Source organism: Monodon monoceros, unplaced genomic scaffold (genome assembly GCF_005190385.1).
Source record: "Monodon monoceros isolate NGI ecotype Baffin Bay Population unplaced genomic scaffold, NGI_Narwhal_1 Super_Scaffold_11, whole genome shotgun sequence".
NCBI lineage: Eukaryota > Metazoa > Chordata > Mammalia > Artiodactyla > Monodontidae > Monodon > Monodon monoceros.
Window position 1 is genome coordinate 82,001,120 of NW_021703767.1, and position 17,628 is coordinate 82,018,747.

Consider the following 17,628-nt stretch of genomic DNA (forward strand, 5'->3'; position numbering starts at 1 on the left):
AGTTTCAATTTCAGTGCTTGTGATTGGTCTGTTCACATTTTCTCTTTCTTCCTGGTTCAGTCTCAGAAGGTGGTACTTTTCTAAGAATTCGTCCAATTTTTCCATTTTATTGGCATATAGTTGCTTGTAGTAATATCTCATGATCCTTTGTATTTCTGTAGTATCAGTTGATACGTTTCATTTTTCATTTCTAATTCTGTTGATTTGAGTCTTCTCCCTTTTTTTCTTGATAAGTGTGGCTAATGGTTTATCAAATTTGTTTATCTTCTCAAAGAACCAGCTTTTAGTTTTATTGATCTTTCTTATTGTTTCCTTCATTTCTTTTTCATTTATTTCTGATCTGATCTTTATGACTTCTTTCCTTCTGCTAACTTTGGGTTTTTTTGTTGTTATTGTTCTTTGTCTTTCTCTGATTGTTGTAGGTGTAAGGTTATGTTGTTTGTTTCACATTTTTCTTGTTTCTTGAGGTAGGGTTGTATTGCTATAAACTTGCCTCTTAGAACTGCTTTTGCTGCATCCCATAGGTTTTGCATTGTCTTGTTTTCCTTGTCATTTGTTTCTAGGTACTTTCTGATTTTCTCTTTGATTTCTTCAGTGATATCTTGGTTATTTAGTAGTGTATTGTTCAGCCTCCATGTGTTTGTTATTTTTACAGTTTTTTCCTGTAATTGATATCTAGTTTCATATTTTGTGGTTGGAAAAGATACTTGATATGATTTCAGTTTTCTTAAATTTACCGAGGCTTGATTTGTGACCCAGTATATGAACTATCCTGGAGAATGTTCCATGAGCACTTGAGAAGAAAGTGTATTCTGTTGTTTTTGGATAGGATGTCCTATAAATATCAAGTCCATCTCGTCTAATGTGTCATTTAAAGCTTGTGTTTCCTTAATTAATTAATGAATTTATGGCTGCATTGGGTCTTTGTTGCTATGCACTGGTTTTCTCTAGTGGCAGTGAATGGGGGCTACTCTTCATTGCGGTGCATGGGCTTCTCATTGCTGTGGCTTCTCTTGTTGCGGAGCATGGGCTCTAGGCTCGTGGGTTTCAGTAGTTGCGGCACATGCACTCAGTAGTTTCGGCTCACAGGCTCTAGAGCACAGGCTCAGTAGTTGTGGCGCACAGGCTTAGTTGCTCCACAGCATGTGGGATCTTCCCAGCCCATGCTCGAACACGTGTCCCCTGCATTGGCAGATGGATTCTCAACCACTGCACCATGAGGGAAGTCCCTCCTTGTTTATTTTCATTTTGGATGATCTGTCCATTGGTGAAAGTGGGGTGTTAAAGTCCCCTGCTATTACTGTGTTACTGTTGATTTCCCCTTTCATGGCTGTTAGCATTTGTCTTATGTATTGAGGTGCTGCTATGTTGGGTGTATAAAGATTTTTAAAAATTATTTACTTATTTATTTATGGCTGCACTGGTTCTTTGTTGCTGCGCGTGGGCCTTTCCTTAATTGCGGCACGTGGGGCCTACTCTTCGTTGCGGTGAGCTGGCTTCTCTTTGTGGTGGTTTCTCTTATTGCAGAGCATGGGCTCTAGGCTCAAAGGCTTCAGTAGTTGTGGCACGTGGGCTCAGTAGTTGTGGCTTGCGAGCTCTAGAGTGCAGGCTCAGTAGTTGTCTTGCATGGGCTTAGTTGCTTCCTGGCATGTGGGATCTTCCCTGACCAGGTGTTGAACCCGTGTCTCCTGCATTGGCAGGCAGATTCTTAACCACAGTACCACCAGGGAAGCCTGGATGCATAAATATTTACAAGATTTACAAATATTACAAATATTTGTACAAATATTACAAATTTACAAATATTTACAAATATTACAAGATATTGTTATATCTTTTTCTTGGGTTGAACCATAGATCATTATATAGAGTCCTTCTTTGTCTCTTGTAATAGTCTTTGTTTTAAAGTCTATTTTTTGTCTGATACGAGTATTGCTACTCTAGCTTTCTTTTGATTTCCATTTGCATGGCATATCTTTTTCCATTCCCTCTCTTGCAGTCTGTATGTGTCCCTAGGTCTGAAGTGGATCTCTTGTAGACAGCGTATATATGCGTCTTATTTTTGTATCCGTTCAGCCAGTCGGTGTCTTTTGGTGGGAGCATTTAATCCATTTACGTTTAAGGTAGTATGTATGTTCCTATTACCATTTTCTGAATTGTTTTGGGTTTGTTTTTGTAGGTCTTTTCCTTCTCTTGTGTTCCTTTAGCATTTGTTGTAAAGCTGGTTTGGTGGTGCTGAATTCTCTTAACTTTTGCTTTTCTGAAAAGGTTTTAATTTCTCCATCACATCTGAATGAGATCCTTGCTGGGTAATCTTGGTTGTAGGTTTTTCCCTTTCATCACTTTAAGTATACCATGCCACTCCCTTCTGGCTTGCAGTTTCTGCTGAAAGATCAGCTGTTAAACTTATGGAGATTCTGTTGTATGTTATCTGTTGCTTTTCCCTTGCTGCTTTTAATATTTTTTCTTTGTATTTAATTTTTGATAGTTTGATTACTATGTGTCTTGGCATGTTTCTCCTTGGGTTTATCCTGTGTGGGACTCTCTGCGCTTCCTGGACTTGATTGACTATTTCCTTTCCCATATTAGGGAAGTTTTCAACTTATAATCTCTTCAAATATTTTTCAGCTCCTTTCTCTTTCTCTTCTTCTTCTGGGATCCCTATTATTTGAATGTTGGTGCATTTAATGTTGTCCCAGAGGTCTCTGAGACCATCCTCAATTTTTTTCATTCTTTTTTCTTTATTCTGTTCTGTGACAGTTATTTCCAGTATTTTATCTTCCAGGTCACTTATCCATTCTTCTGCCTCAGTTGTTCTGCTATTGACTCCTTCTAGAGAACTTTTAATTTCATTTATTCTGGTGTTCATCATTGTTTGTTTGTTCTTTAGTTCTTCTAGGTCTTTGATAAACATTTCTTGTATTTTCCCCATTCTGTTTCCAAGATTTTGGATCATCTTTACTGTCATTGCTCTGAATTCTTTTTCAGGTAGACTGCCTATTTCCTCTTCATTTGTTTGGTCTGGTGGGTTTTTACCTTGCTCCTTAATCTGCTACATATTTCTCTGTCTTCTCATTTTGTATAACTTACTGTGTTTGGGGTCTCCTTTTTGCAGGCTGCAGGTTTGTATTTCCCGTTGTTTTTGGTGTCTGCCTCTAGTGGATGAGGTTGGTTCAGTGGCTTTTGTAGGCTTTCTTGTGGAGGAGACTGGTGCCTGTGTTCTGGGGGGGGTGGCTGTGGATCTTGTCCTTCTGGTGGGCAGGGCTGCATCTGGTGGTGTGTTTTGGAGTGTCTGGGAACTAGTAATACTTTAGGCAGCCTCTCTGCTAATGGGTGGGGTTGTGTTCCTGTCTTGCTAGTTGTTTGGCATGGGGCATCCAACCCTGGAGCTTGCTGGCTGCTTGGTGGAGCTGGGTCTTAGTGTTGAGATGGAGATCTCTGGGAGAGCTCTTGCTGATTGATATTACGTGGGGCTGGGAGATCTCTGGTGGACCAATGTCCTGGACTCGGCTCTGCCACCTTAGTGGCTCAGGCTTGACACCCAGCCGGAGCACCAAGACCCTGCAAGCCATACGGCTTGGAAGAAAAGGAAGAAAAAAACCCAACAAAACAAAAAAACGAACAGATAGGACCCCAAACCAAATGGTAAAAGCAAGACTAAACAGACAGAAATCACACAAAGAAACATAAACGCACACACACACCATAAAAAGAAAACAAGCAAACAAACAACAAGGAAAAGAAAGCAAGAAAGAAAAATGAACAGTCAAAACCGTAGGACAAATGGTAAAAGCAAATCTTAAGCAGACAAAATCACACAAAGAAACATACGCATACATAATCACAAAGAGAGAAAAAAAAAATTGTAAAAAATTTTAAAAAGGGGCTTCCCTGGTGGCGCAGTGGTTGAGAGTCCACCTGCCAATGCAGGGGACACGGGTTCGTGCCCCGGTCTGGGAAGATCCCACATGCCGCGGAGCAGCTGGGCCCATGAGCCCTGGCCGCTGAGCCTGCGCGTCTGGAGCCTGTGCTCCGCGACAGGAGGGGCTGCAACAGTGAGAGGCCCGCGTACCGCTAAAAAAAAAAAAAAAAAAAAAAAACGAATCCACCAATGATAGCAAGCACTAAAAAGTAAACTAAGGTAAACATAATTATCAGAAACAAATCAGATGCAGAAAGCAAACCCCAAGTCTACAGTTGCTCGCAAAGTCCACCCCCTCAATTTTGGGAAGATTCCTTGTCTATTCAGGTATTCCACAGATGCAGGGTTCATCAAGTTGATTGTGGGGATTTAATCTGCTGCTCCTGCGGCTGCATGGAGAGATTTCCCTTTCTCTTCTTTTGCACAGCTCCTGGGGCTCAGCTTTGGTTTTAGCCCCGCCTCTGCGTGTAGGTCGCCCTCAGGCATCTGTGCCCCCCGCCCAGACAGGAGGGGGTTAAAGCAGTGGATGATTAGGGGTCTGGCTCACCCAGGCCGGGGAGAGGCAGGGGTACGGTAGTCATAATTGGAATGCGGGGTGAGCCTGCAGTGGCAGAGGCTGGCATGACATTGCAACAGCCTGAGGCGTGCTGTGTGTTCTCCCGGGAAGTTGTCCCTGGATCTTGGGACCCTGACAGTGGCGAGCTGCACAGGCTCCCGGGAGGGGTGTGTAGGTAGTCACCTGTGCTTGCACACAGGGTTCATGGTGGCTGCAGCAGCACCCTTAGCATTTCACGCCTGTCTCTGGGGTCTGAGCTGATAGGCATGGCTTGCCCCCGTCTCTGGAGCTTGTTTAGGTGGTGCTCTGAATCCCCTCTCCTCACGTACCCCGAAACAATGGTCTCTTGCCTCTTAGGCAGGTCCAGACTTTTCCCTGGACTCCCTCCTGGCTAGCTGTGGTGCATTAGCCCCCTTCAGACTGTGTTCATGCAGCCAACCCCAGTCCTTTCCCTGGTGTCTGACCTCCAAAGCCCCAGACTCAGCTCCGAACCCCCACCCGTCCCAGTGGGTGAGCAGACAAGCCTCTCAGGCTGGTGAGTGCTGTCGGCACCCATCCTCTATGTGGGAATCTCTCCGCTTTGCCGTCTGCACCCCTGTTGCTGGGCTCTGCTCTGTGGCTCCAGAGCTTCCCCTCTGCCACCCCTGTCTCCGCCAGTGAAGGGGCTTCCTAGTGTGTGGAAACTTTTCCTCCTTCACAGCTCCCTCCCAGAGGAGCAGATCCCCTCCCTATTCTTTTGTCTCTGATTTTTCTTTTTTCTTTTGCCCTACCCAGGTACGTGGGGAGTTTCTTGCCTTTTGGGAAGTCTGAGGTCTTCTGCCAGTGTTGGTAGGCGTTCTGTAGGAGTCGTTCCACATGTTGATGTATTTTTGATTCATTTGTGGGGAGGAAGGTGATCTCCACGTCTTACTCCTCTGCCATCTTGATGGTCTCCCTCGAACAATATTCTTTTAAAAATAAGTTTTAGAATGCATTCTTCTAAAATTGTTCTCTGTTAATATTAAACTTAATTGTTTATCAGTTTGTCCAGTTTTAAACATCTAAAGGATTAATATTTTAATACATAAGATTTAATGTCTTAGTCTAGGCTCCAAATATATAAACTACTTAATTTTTTAATACTATACTTATATTAAAGCATTCTCAGTAGACAGGCAGTACCACCTACAGCAGTGGTCCCCAACCTTTTTGGCATCAGGGACTGGTTTTGTGGAAGACTGTTTTTCCATGGACGGGGGTGGGAGGGAAGGTTCAGGCAGTAACGCGAGCCATGAGGAGCGGCAGATGAAGCTTCGCTTGCTTGCCAGCCGCTCACCTCCTGCTGTGTGGCCTGGTTCCCCCATGGCCCGGGGGTTGGAGACCCCTGTCCTACAGGAAATCCCACACTTTGACCTTGGTCATTGAATCAATTTACATCCAATCAGTAGATGGAAACCACGTAGTAGATTACACAGGGGAAGTTTAATATAAGGAATTGTTGGACTTTCCTGGTGGTGCAGTGGTTAAGAATCCACCTGCCAATGCAGGGGACACAGTTTTGAGCCCTGTTCTGGGAAGATCCCACATGCCGCAGAGCAGCTTAGCCTGTGCGCCACAATTACTGAGCCTGCGCTCTGGAACCCACGAGCCACAACTGCTGAGCCTGTGTGCTGCAACTACGGAAGCCCGTGTTCCTAGAGCGTGTGCTCTGCAACAAGAGAAGCTACTGCAATGAGAAACCCTCACACTGCAAGGAAGAGTAGTCCCCGCTCGCCGCAACTAGAGAAAGCCCGTGTGCAGCAACAAAGACCCAATGCAGGGAAAATAAAGACAGAAAGAAAGAAAGAGAGAGAGGGAGGGAGGGAGAGAGAGAGAGAGAAAAGAAAGAGAGAAAGAAAGGAAAGAGAGAGAGAGGGCGAGAGAGAAAGAAAGAAAGGAAAGAAAAAAAAGAAAGAGAAAAAAGAAAGAAAAAGAAAGAATTGTAAAACTCTAAGAAATAAGTGACCAAAGGATATAAGGAAACTCTGTGTATTTCCTTTGAGCTGAGGGAGTATATATACCCAGGAAGGACAAAGGTGCAAGGAATTCCGCCTCCCCAAGACTGGGGTTCAAAACTTGTTGGAGAAAGTGTAGTTCAGCCCACAGAATAGCAGAGAACCTTGCCTCTTTGCCCAGGCTGTACTGTTTTGAATTTGCTGGGCAAGCAGGAAGCAGCCCTTTGGAGTGCCAGGAAGACATGGGCAATGAGCAGTTCAGGGCGTGGGTATGCAAAGGTGGCATAGGCTTGGGTAGGCAGGAGGGAATGATGTAGGCAGAAGGCCTTCAGAACGCTGGTTTGCACATGGAGAGGGCCATGGGAAGGCTATCATCAGGCCAGGCCAAAACTGCAAGGTTGCCAAGGAACTGTACATTCTGGGTTCACGGCTGGGGCAGACCTCCAGCAGATTTCATTCCCCCGCACCCCAGCCTGTGTGCAGCAAACATGAGAGCCCCTTCCTCCTGTAGTGTCCCTCTAGTGCTCTCTACTGAGAAATTTAGCATCTTGCTCAGTGTAGAAGAAAAATGTTTAAAGGAATTCTGTTCACTGTGGCTGAACATATATTGAAAAGAAAATTTGGAGTTGAGAGGCATTAGTTGATACTAGCACATTTATAATCTCGTAATAATCTGGGCCCCTTTTTCCTCTTTACTGCTTAGTGTCAGCTGTGAAGTGACTTTCTCCATATATTTTACAACCCAGCTATTATGATGAAGAGAGGTTGTCTAAGAACAGATCTCCAAGTTGAGTTTTGGTGCCATCATCTGAGCCTCCTTGTCCCCATTCAAGAGTAGTTAAGTGAATAGTTAAGTAGAGATGCTATTTAGCTGTAAGTAGTAAATTTGTAAGTTCTTACCCCTAACTCTGGATTTCCCCAGTGGCACTGATTTTAAAGTTGGCTGGCCTAATCACAGGTCCAAGAGAAATGAGAGGTAATTATAACAACTGATTAAAGAAAAAACATGGTGAATATATTTTCTTTCATTCCATTGGGAAATATAAATTTTTGTATATAAATGTTAATAATTTGATTTTAAATTATATCTCATTGATACTTAGAATGTGTTTTATTATTGTTGTGACTGATTAATAAAAAAATAAAGCTCCAGAATGCCATACTGGTTTGTATAAATTTAAAAATGAGGTTCTTGACTAAACACAGACATGTTCCTTACAAAAATAACCTTTAACAAAAAAAATGTATTGTTTTATTTCAGTAAATATCTACTGAGCCCCTGTGAAAAGCACAGGTGGTTTAAGATCTTAATTTTCTTAGATCAGGTTGACTGGTTAGCATCCTTTTCTTGGGAATTTTCTGAACTTTTTATTCCCAGATCAATAGATGAATGTGACAGATGTCTTGTACTACTTCCCTTAGTTTTAGACTGTCACGATTATCTGCCCATTGGATTAATGGCTGCTAGTAACTTATTTGGGATCTGTAGAACTACACAGCTGTGTGTTAGTGGAATGGCAGAAAACTGCGCCAGAGTCTTCATGTTCTCCGTCTCCACTTGTGCTGCCTCCCATAGGGAGTTTCTTTGTTCTCAAATTTTTTCTAATTGAAGTTTTAGAAATCTGTTGGCTAGTCTGGTAACTCAGCCCATCCACTAATGATTTTTGCAGAGGAAGGTAGGAGGCTGAGATGGTTTAATAAAATGCCAATAAGGTCAAGGCTTCTTATAAAGAAATCAAAGGTAATGACTATCATCATTGTCATCCATCTTCAGACAAAAAAGGGGTGGCACTCATACAGCTTTCCTTACCTTGCAGTGATCCATAATCAGCCACTTTTCACTTATGCCTCTTCCCCTCCATCAGGCTTCTCTCCCAATGTTTTCCTGTGCTGCAAAGAGCAGGTACTTAATACACAGTGGTTGAGTCTCCGTGTGCTCTGTCAGCAGCCCTCCTCTTCCTTCTGAACATACGGTTTTTCATGCTTCATCTCATCCTCAGTCAACCATCCTTAGAAGACTCCCTCAGCCATCCCTTTTTTAACCAATTACTGTATTAAAACCAACTCTATAGAACAGCTCCCGGTGGATAAGTAGGACTTCTGAGATTAAGGATAAAGAGGTGGAGATATTCGCTCCATGAAACCCTTATTTGGCCCCCTAAAAGGAACTGGAAAGCCTAAGAGGGTTCTCATTCTCTGCCTTTTTTTTTTTTTTTTCCTTTTTTACTATGGCCTGTTTTAGCCAGACTTACCTATTGGATGTTTCCAAACTCTCTGGCCCTACAAGGGGCTCTTTCCCAACTGGAATTGTCTGTGTCTGCAAGTTCAAGGAGTTCCATTGTGCCAGTTTATTCAGCAGAGTGGCTCTTATGGTATCCAGTCTCCTTAGGCAAGGGAAGGGTTTTGCTCTCTTTCTAGATTATCTGTGATGAGACTGGTTTCGTGGCAGGAGACCCTCTGTTCCAGTAAGGCTGTTTACCCCACTGCCCCTGAGACAGCCCACACTACTTCCGCCTCTGGATTTTGCACAAAGCCTGCCACTTTACTTTCTTTTGTCCAGGTCCTAGCCCTTCTTAAGTTTATATCCGTTTCTTGGGAGCCTCTTCTTAGCCCTTCCAGCCCTCACTTTTTCTGGGCTCCTGTACCTTATATAGTGTATACCCCACAACTTAATACTTCTCTTTCTTCTTGTGGTGCTTACAGATGTTTGTGTGACCCAAATTGGGTCGTAAGAGGGATGCATTTTACACTTCTCTTTACCCCTAGTTTTTCAGTGGTAGTTACTTATTAAAATACACAAATTTTTTTTTTTTACATGTATCTGTCCCTCAAACCAGAAGACTTGGCTTCAGGTAGGAATAAACATGGTTTAAAAAAGGATAGAGGCTTCATCATGTCTCTCTTCACATTGGCTACTCTAACTTGGTAAATGTGGTGAACAGCTTCTCTCTCTCGTTGGTTTATGGAACTTTTAGAAATGTTATTTTTAAGGCAGCCCTCACTGTACTGGCTGCCCTACTTCAGGGTGTCAAAATTGTGGCCCAGAGCAGTGCAGACTGTAGAGGTCTGTTGGTGAGGGCTCCTGCCCTGCACAGGCTGCTCCGTGGTACTTCCTCCACCTCCTCCATTCCCCCTCTTACCAGTTTGACTTAACTCCAGATCTGAGTGTAAAACCAACTGGGAGAGGGTGGAAGCTTGATTGTCAAAGTCTGATTTGTGCTTTAGACCAGCTTTATCTGTGCCCATCCCATGAGAGGAGCATATAGAAATGGAAGTGAGTAGAAAGGCAAAGCTGGGAAGCCTCTAGAGGGGCTTGGAGACCTGCAGGTGTCTTCTGTAAGCAACACCAATAATAGAATTATACAATGTGCCAGGCATTGAGTCAGTGCTTTAAAAGATAGAGAGCACTGACCACTTTACCCTGAGGAAATGGAAAGAATGGGACTGTTAATTTGATAAAGGTTGGACAGCCAGTACGTAGCCCCAGTCCTTGCCCTGAACCCCCAGGATATGCCACCGTCGTGGGAATGTCTCTTGTGTTCCTTCCTCTACTGACCCAGGTGACTTGAGTCAGGTCAGAATGTCATGCTTGAAACCCTGTAATAGCCTCCCCTTAACCCCCATCTCTTCTCTTTCCAGTCCCTCTGCACATCTTTACCAGACTAAATTCTCTGAAATCCCTCTTTTATTGTTATTACTTGCCTCCTCAGTAATCTGCACTGGTCCCCATTGTTAGCAAAACACGAACACTTTGGCCTTGCATTCTAAGCCCCGTCCAGCCTCTGTCTTCCTCACAAACTTTATCCTCCTTTGCTCTCTTGGTCGACTCTGTGAACCCCACATGCCTGCTGACACATTCTGGCTCTGGAACTGGCCTGGAGCGGTTCCGCTTGCTACTCCACAGGTGTGTGTCTTTTAACAGCCAGGTACAGTCCTTCAGTGAAGCCTGGAATCCTGTTCCGCTGCTTGGTGAACGCCCTTTTGTATATTTACAGTTTTGCTCAACTGGTGTTTTATTTTTACTTTATTTTTTATCTTCTCCCTGCAGTTTGACTGGAAGCCCCTTGAAGCATGACTACACATTGTACTTTTTATTTCCCCACAGCATCTGATTTAGTAGTATAAACATGGTAAATAGTCAATAAATATTTGTTAACTGAGTAAATAAACCATGCTCTGGTGCTCTGTCTCACTGGGGTTTTGCTTTACATTAATATGTTCCTCCTCACTAAAGGTTACACGATTTGAAAAATGAAGAAGTTAGCATCTTGCATAAATTTCTGATTGGGGACTTCAATATATTGAGCAATGTATGAACTTTATTGTTCTCATAGATTGAAGTACAAAAATATTGGTATATTACTGCCAGTGGAGCAGGGTGGTAGAGGGCAAGGCCACAAAAAATATTGGTTATAATAAATGTTAGGTTCTTTTGCTTTTAGTTTGTGATATGCTACTCAACTAAGTAAATAATGTACATTGCAGAAATAGCTGAATAAGAATATTTAATATTATTTTCAATATAATGAATGCCCTTGGGACTAAAATAAGCATACTTGTGATTCAGTATATAAAATCAAAGAACTGAACTGTGCATGCAGTTTCCCTTAGGCCACTCAGGTTTTTTCAGCAGATTTACCTTTTTAATTATATTTTGCTTAGGCTAATTTTAAAATAACTTTGCATTCCCTGAGAGCAGTGTAGTTCATGTGTCAAGGGGACACACATTTAACGGTCATAAAACTATCTGTAAAAGCAAAAAGCTCATTCCCCTCCAGAGGATCTTTTTTAAAAATCAAAATGCACAACTGGTCCTAAAAACTAGTTTAACAAAGTGCATGCAGTAGCTTAAGGGGCCACATAAATCATTTTCTACGTTAGTCCCCACCCGCCTTCCCTTTGTGCTCTACAACCAAAAGAAAGAAACTCCTACTAGGGAATGTATCTACTATATATGTACAACTGTGCTACCGATTGGAATATTAGCTGAAATTAATGGCAGAGAATGACAGTGTAAACTAATACGAGCATTAGATAAATCTTATTAATTAAGTAATGAGTATTTTCATGAAGAAAGAACATAGGATGTCACAGGGCTTGGGCTCTAGAACTGACCTCTGCCTTACATGAGCTTGAGAAAGTAATTAAGTCTCCCCTCTCTCCCTCTGTCCCTTCCTTCTTTCCACCAGGATGAAAACAAAAATCTGTTTTAGTGTCTCATTGAGGCATGGTGAAAACAGTATGTAGATCTGCATAGACCTACTAGAGAATGGACTTGAGGACACGGGGAGGGGGAAGGGTAAGCTGGGACAAAGTGAGAGAGTGGCATGGACATATATACACTACCAAATGTAAAATAGATAGCTAGTGGGAAACAGCCGCATAGCACAGGGAGATCAGCTCAGTGCTTTGTGACCACCTAGAGGGGTGGGATAGGGAGGGTGGGAGGGAGACGTAAGAGGGAGGGGATATGGGGATATATGTATATGTATAGCTGATTCACTTTGTTATACAGCAGAAACTAACACACCATTGTAAAGCAATTATACTCCAATAAAGATGTTAAAAAACAAAAACAAAAACAAAAAAACAGTATGTACTACATATTGTTGCTAAACACCATGGGGAAGAACGATCAGAAAATTATGAACCAAGACTTTAAAAGAATAGTTTAAGTTACTTATTTAGTGGTTTTGATTGGCCTTTAGTTGAGAAATACCTGTAGTGTTGAACCGGCTTTCCTGAAAAGAAACATGAATATATGAAATTTATTTTTCACTTAGTGATCACAAAAACCTATCGTGATTAGTCAGTTTCATTATTGAGAATGTGATTTGAGCTCCCTTGAAAAAGATTCCATATAAATTAATGCGCTTGCAAAGTTTATTTTTAATTTTTATATTATTTTTTAAAATGGGTGTTAAGTAGTGTAATTAGGTGTAGTCTTCACTTTCGTATGGATGAATTTTGTGAGTGGCTGAATGAGTCATTAGCAAACTAAGATTCTACTTCACAGGAGTATTTTGAGAATAAGCTTAAGAATGTGTAAGTTCGTAAGAAAGGAGCTAGGGCTCCTTGGAGAAATGGCTGATTCCTGGACTGGGGCAGGGGAAGTACAGGATAAGCCAGTAACTTCTTATGACGCCAGAACGTGAGGAAGTCGTCACAAAAATATGGGGCATGTTGAAATGACACAGGGGTAACTTAAAGGAGCTCCCAAGAGCTCAGTCTGGGACAATTTGAGCAACAAAATAAAGAATGGTAGTAAAGGATTACAATCCCTAGAATAAAATAAATATGAGTCCATGCTTCTATCGGTAAATAATTGAATACATAAATAAATGAGGGAGAAGGAGCAGCTCCTGCTTAGATAGAATTCTAATTAATAAATATAGAAGGAATGATGTAAATAGAAAATCACTATTTGGCAAATACCACAGTAGTGATTGTTGCAGACCACATCCACCTGTGCATGCTAAAATTAGATGGCGGTATGATGAGAAACAGGGTATTTGCATACTCTCAAAATATCTCTTCACAAGATACTTAATATTATAGAGAGAAAAATACTAACTTTACAGTGGGGAAACCTAGACAAACACCACATTTTTAATTAATTAATTTATTTTAAATTTATTTATTTATTTTTGGCTGCGTTGGGTCTTTGTTGCTGCGTGCAGGCTTTCTCTAGTTGCAACGAGCGGGGGCTACTCTTTGTTGCGGTGTGCCAGCTTCTCATTGCGGTGGCTTCTCTTGTTGCAGAGCACAGGCTCTAGGCGCGCAGGCTTCAGTAGTTGTGGCACGTGGGCTCAGTAGTTGTGGTTTGCAGGCTCTAGAGCGCAGGCTCTAGAGCGCAGGCTCAGTAGTTGTGGTGCATGGGCTTAGTTGCTCCGTGGCATGTGGGATCTTCCCGGACCAGGGCTCGAACCCATGTCCCGTGCATTGGCAGGCGGATTCTTAACCACTGCACCCCCAGGGAAGTCCCCCCTCTGGACTCTTTACAAAACTAAATCCTTGATATAAGTTTGTTTTATAATTTATATGTTTATGAGCAAATCAAACAATATGGTATTATATAATCATTGATATTTAAAAGATGTTTACTCAGCTGTGTTTCTCATCTGGCCATCTTTATTACTTTTCTCTTCCCTGCCTTCCTCTTTGCATCTGTATCTCAGTATCACCAGATAACAGGCTGTCACTCCAGCTCTGAATAGCATGTTTAATAGGTGTAACTGGTAGAAAAAAATGTAATCTGGAATGCAACAAGCTGCATTTCTCTTACTTTCACCACACTTCAAGAAATAAAAATGGTGCTTTGGAGGAGAGAGGAAAGTAAGAGGTAGAACAACTGAGAAGAAGAGAAAAAAGCAAATTTTGAAGAAGCACAAAGGCGGGTAAGGGGGTGGGTGCAGCAAGGGGGGTTAGGTGAGAGTAGGAGAGGCTGGTCAGAGAAGGCCCAAAGTCAGGCTGCAGGATCCTCTCCACCTTTGGACTAGATAAAGCGCTGAGCCCTCTGGGTCTCAGGAACCTCTTATGCGGTGACCAGTGGGTAAGTAAACCATAGGTTACTTGGGCCAGAATGAGCTTAATCAGCATCGCGACAAGCATTTCATGAGTGCCTGCCATCCATAGCCTCCTGAACCCAGTAACCACCAGGCTACCACCCAAGAAAAGACCAAACCTGCGTTCCAGATGTTTTATTCACCACTCTGTGGACAGAAGGGAGTAGAGTCCCCTAAATTCTCCCAGTCCCTTTTCTGTCCCCTGCCCAGACTCATCTTTCTCTAATCCTGGGGCTGACAGATCAGAGGGGAGGCTTGAAAGTCTGCCTTTTTTGCCCCTCTGCTTGGATGCAGGGTTCCTACCAAGCCGCTAGAACTTGCCTGACTTGAACTTTGCCTGACAAGGAGTAATCCCTTCCTTTACAGATAACAGAATTGAAGATACCTGGTATTGGGTTGGCCAAAAAGTTGGATCGGTTAGTGAATATGTTGTTCAATACAGTTCTTCGTGAAAATGAAAAATGTCTTTTTTTTTTTTTTTTACTTATTTTTACTTAAAACTGAATGAACTTTTTGGCCAATCCAATATATTTTAAACAATTTCCCAGGCAGGCATGACAGTTCTTGCTTGTATTTTTGTTAGACCATAAGGTTTGTGTGAAATATGTTCAGGCTTGGAAGCAGACCTGGGACCCCAAAGGCTTAACAGTTTTACTCCAGAATGATTTCTTTTCTTAGCCGTGCCGCGTGGCATGTGGGATCTTAGTTCCCAGACCAGGGATTGAACCTGGGCCCTTGGCAATGAGAGTGCGAATTCTGACGCTGGACTGCCAGGGGAATTCCCTCACTCCAGAATGAAGTTGAGTGTATTTTTAGAGTAATTTAGTTACAAAGAAATTGTGGCATCTAAGCCTACTTTTTTGTACAGGAGTCAAGAAACAGAGGTAAAAAATACAGGCAGGCTTGATTGATCTTAATAGATCAGATGTTGCACTGTCTGTGGCACAGTTTGCTGTTCACATTTCTGATCTAAAATTGCTATTCGTCCATGCTTAATGAACTTATTTAAAAAATATAAGGTAGTTTTCCTTACAAATGTGATCCCTATCCTAGAATTTTCGATCTGACTAAGAACTAAAACAGATGGGAGCAGAGCACAGTGGGTGATTTGCCTGCAAAGAGATGCTCATGAGGAGGTCATAAATCAGTGGTTCTCAGCGAGGGCGATTTTGCCTCCAGGTATATGTGACAACATCTGGAGATGTTTTGTTTTGGTTTTTGGTTTTTTTGGGTTTTTTTTTTTGCAGTACGCGGGCCTCTCCCTGTTGTGGCCTCTCCCGTTGCGGAGCACAGGCTCCGGACGCGCAGGCTCAGCGGCCATGGCTCACGGGCCCAGCCGCTCCGCGGCATGTGGGATCTTCCCGGACCGGGGCACGAACCCGTGTCCCCTGCATCGGCAGGCGGACTCTCAACCACTGCGCCACCAGGGAAGCCCTGGAGATGTTTTGATTGTCAGCCTGGGGAGGAGGTGCTACTGGCATCTAGTGGGTAGAGGCCAAGGATGCTGCTAAACATCCTGCAGTGCATAGGACAGCCCCTCAACAAAGGATTATCTGATCTGAAATGGCAATAGCATTGAGGTTAAAAAACAGTGTCATAAATATGTGCAGAAGATACTGTATGGACTGATTGATAAATCAGCTACGTTAGGAATAAACCCAAGATGGTGCCTACATTTGTGGCTCCTGTCTCTGGGACTTGTGGTTGTTGTTGGTTTTTTTTTTTTTTTTTCCAGATTTCTATTTTTAAATCATTTTAGGCTTACAGACTGGGCAATTGTCATCTCCATCTGTTTTCTTAGCACTTGGTACATGGGAGGCTTTGTTAACTGTTGAGTGAAGAAAAAGAGAATGAGCATAGAGATGCAGGAGGAAGAACAGATCCAGTTAGGTTTCACTTCCACATAAACTCTGTGAGAAACACTTAGGCAGAGGGAAGGTTTGGGGATAAGCTTCTTGGTTTTCTAGAAACATCTGGCAGGTCACCCCCCTGCATCTGCCTGTGCCTGTGCTTGGCTAAGGTTGTGCTTGTGGAATTGGTGTCAGGGAGAACATCTCCTGCTTTGGCCACTGATGAGCTTTGGGTCTTGAAAGAGATCATTTCACACCCTGCACCTGACCCTGGCCACTGAGGGTGACCAGGACAATGCTATAGGCCATTACCTATTAAATGTGTGTGTGTATGTGTATTCTGATTAAAACATAGAAACCTGAAGAGCGAAAGTCTTATCATAATCCTGATGATAAATTTTAAATGTCTATATTAGCATATAATTATTAAAGATAAAAATGGAATTACAATTTCATGGTATATTATACTATTTTACAGTATGTTTTTACCATACTATAATGTGGACATTCTTTATTTTAGTATGATGGGTAAATCATTTCAAGTTGTCTGAAAAATAAGGATGATAGTATCCACCCCCCTATTCCAGAGGCATTAAAGAGACTCAAATATAAATTAAGATTTGTGAAGTGTGTTGAGTTTCTTAGATGAAAACACCATGATGTTATGGTACCGTGTTGTATTTTTAATTGATTATAACAGTTTTTAACGATTCTATTATTAGTTTCTTCTGAGATGTTATTGAAATATTTTTTAAAACATTCTGAGTCCTCAGAGAGAAACCATTATGGCTACCTTAATGTAGTGTGTGTAATACTCTTAGATTTCAGCTGCCTTTTTGTGTTCCCCACAGGCAAATACGTGTATCAGCCTATGACCCCTGTGGAACAGCTTCCAAGCACTGAGATTCCCGCAAGGCCTTGGGAACCCACAAACACCATTCAGATCTCAGTGTCCCTCACTGAACAATTTTTGAAATTCGCATCTGTCTTCCAGCCTCCCCTCCCCCCTGATTCACCAAGGTACTGTATGATCTCAGACCTCTTTATTGACAACTATCAGGTTAAATGTATTAATGGGAAGATGTGTTATGTGCAGAAGCAGCCGGCGCCACATTCCCACAAAATTAGCCCCGAGGAGGTCTCTGCACACGATGCCTTAATATCAAAAGAGAGCAATACACCAAAAATAGATCACTGCTCTTCTCCCTCAAGTTCTGAGGACTCTGGGATCAATGCAGTCGGGGCTCACTATGTGGAGTCGTGTGATGAGGACACAGAAGGAGGAGCAGAACTGAGTTCAGAGGAAGATTACAGTCCAGAGAGCAGCTGGGAACCAGACGAGTGCACCCTTCTCTCCCCTTCGCAGTCTGATCTGGAAGTGATCGAAACAATAGAAACCACCGTGTGAGCGTCCAGGCAGGAAGCCACGTCCTCTGATCCATGCTGAGCTTTTGTACTTTTGTCTAATGGATCCTTTTTCCAATGCAGTCGATGTTTTCTACCCCTCTCTAACGACCATACCAGTTCAGTGGTCTGCTGATTTAGCTTCACTTTTAAATTAGTCTTATAATTAAGACATTTTTTTCTTATAAATGGTTTTCTTTTGTATCTTGACTTCCTTTTTATGTAGCATCTGGTGTCATGAATTGTGACCCAGCCTTAATTTCACTGGGAACTTTGAAAGCAATGATGTGATGAAGTGATGATCACAGAGCACCACGGATCAGGTTGAGGAGCTGCCCGGAGTGAAGGAGACACTATT

General features: G+C 42.6%; 1 protein-coding gene across 1 annotated transcript in view; it reads left to right on the forward strand.

The window, feature by feature from the left end:
* The window catches only part of CUNH3orf70 (chromosome unknown C3orf70 homolog), a 97,397-nt gene extending 79,769 nt beyond the window's left edge, over nucleotides 1-17,628 (forward strand). Inside the window, exon 2 of the mRNA XM_029215060.1 lies at nucleotides 16,718-17,628. Coding sequence (XP_029070893.1) covers nucleotides 16,718-17,274 — 557 coding nt within the window. The 3' untranslated portion in view covers nucleotides 17,275-17,628. The remainder of the gene's footprint in view (nucleotides 1-16,717) is intronic.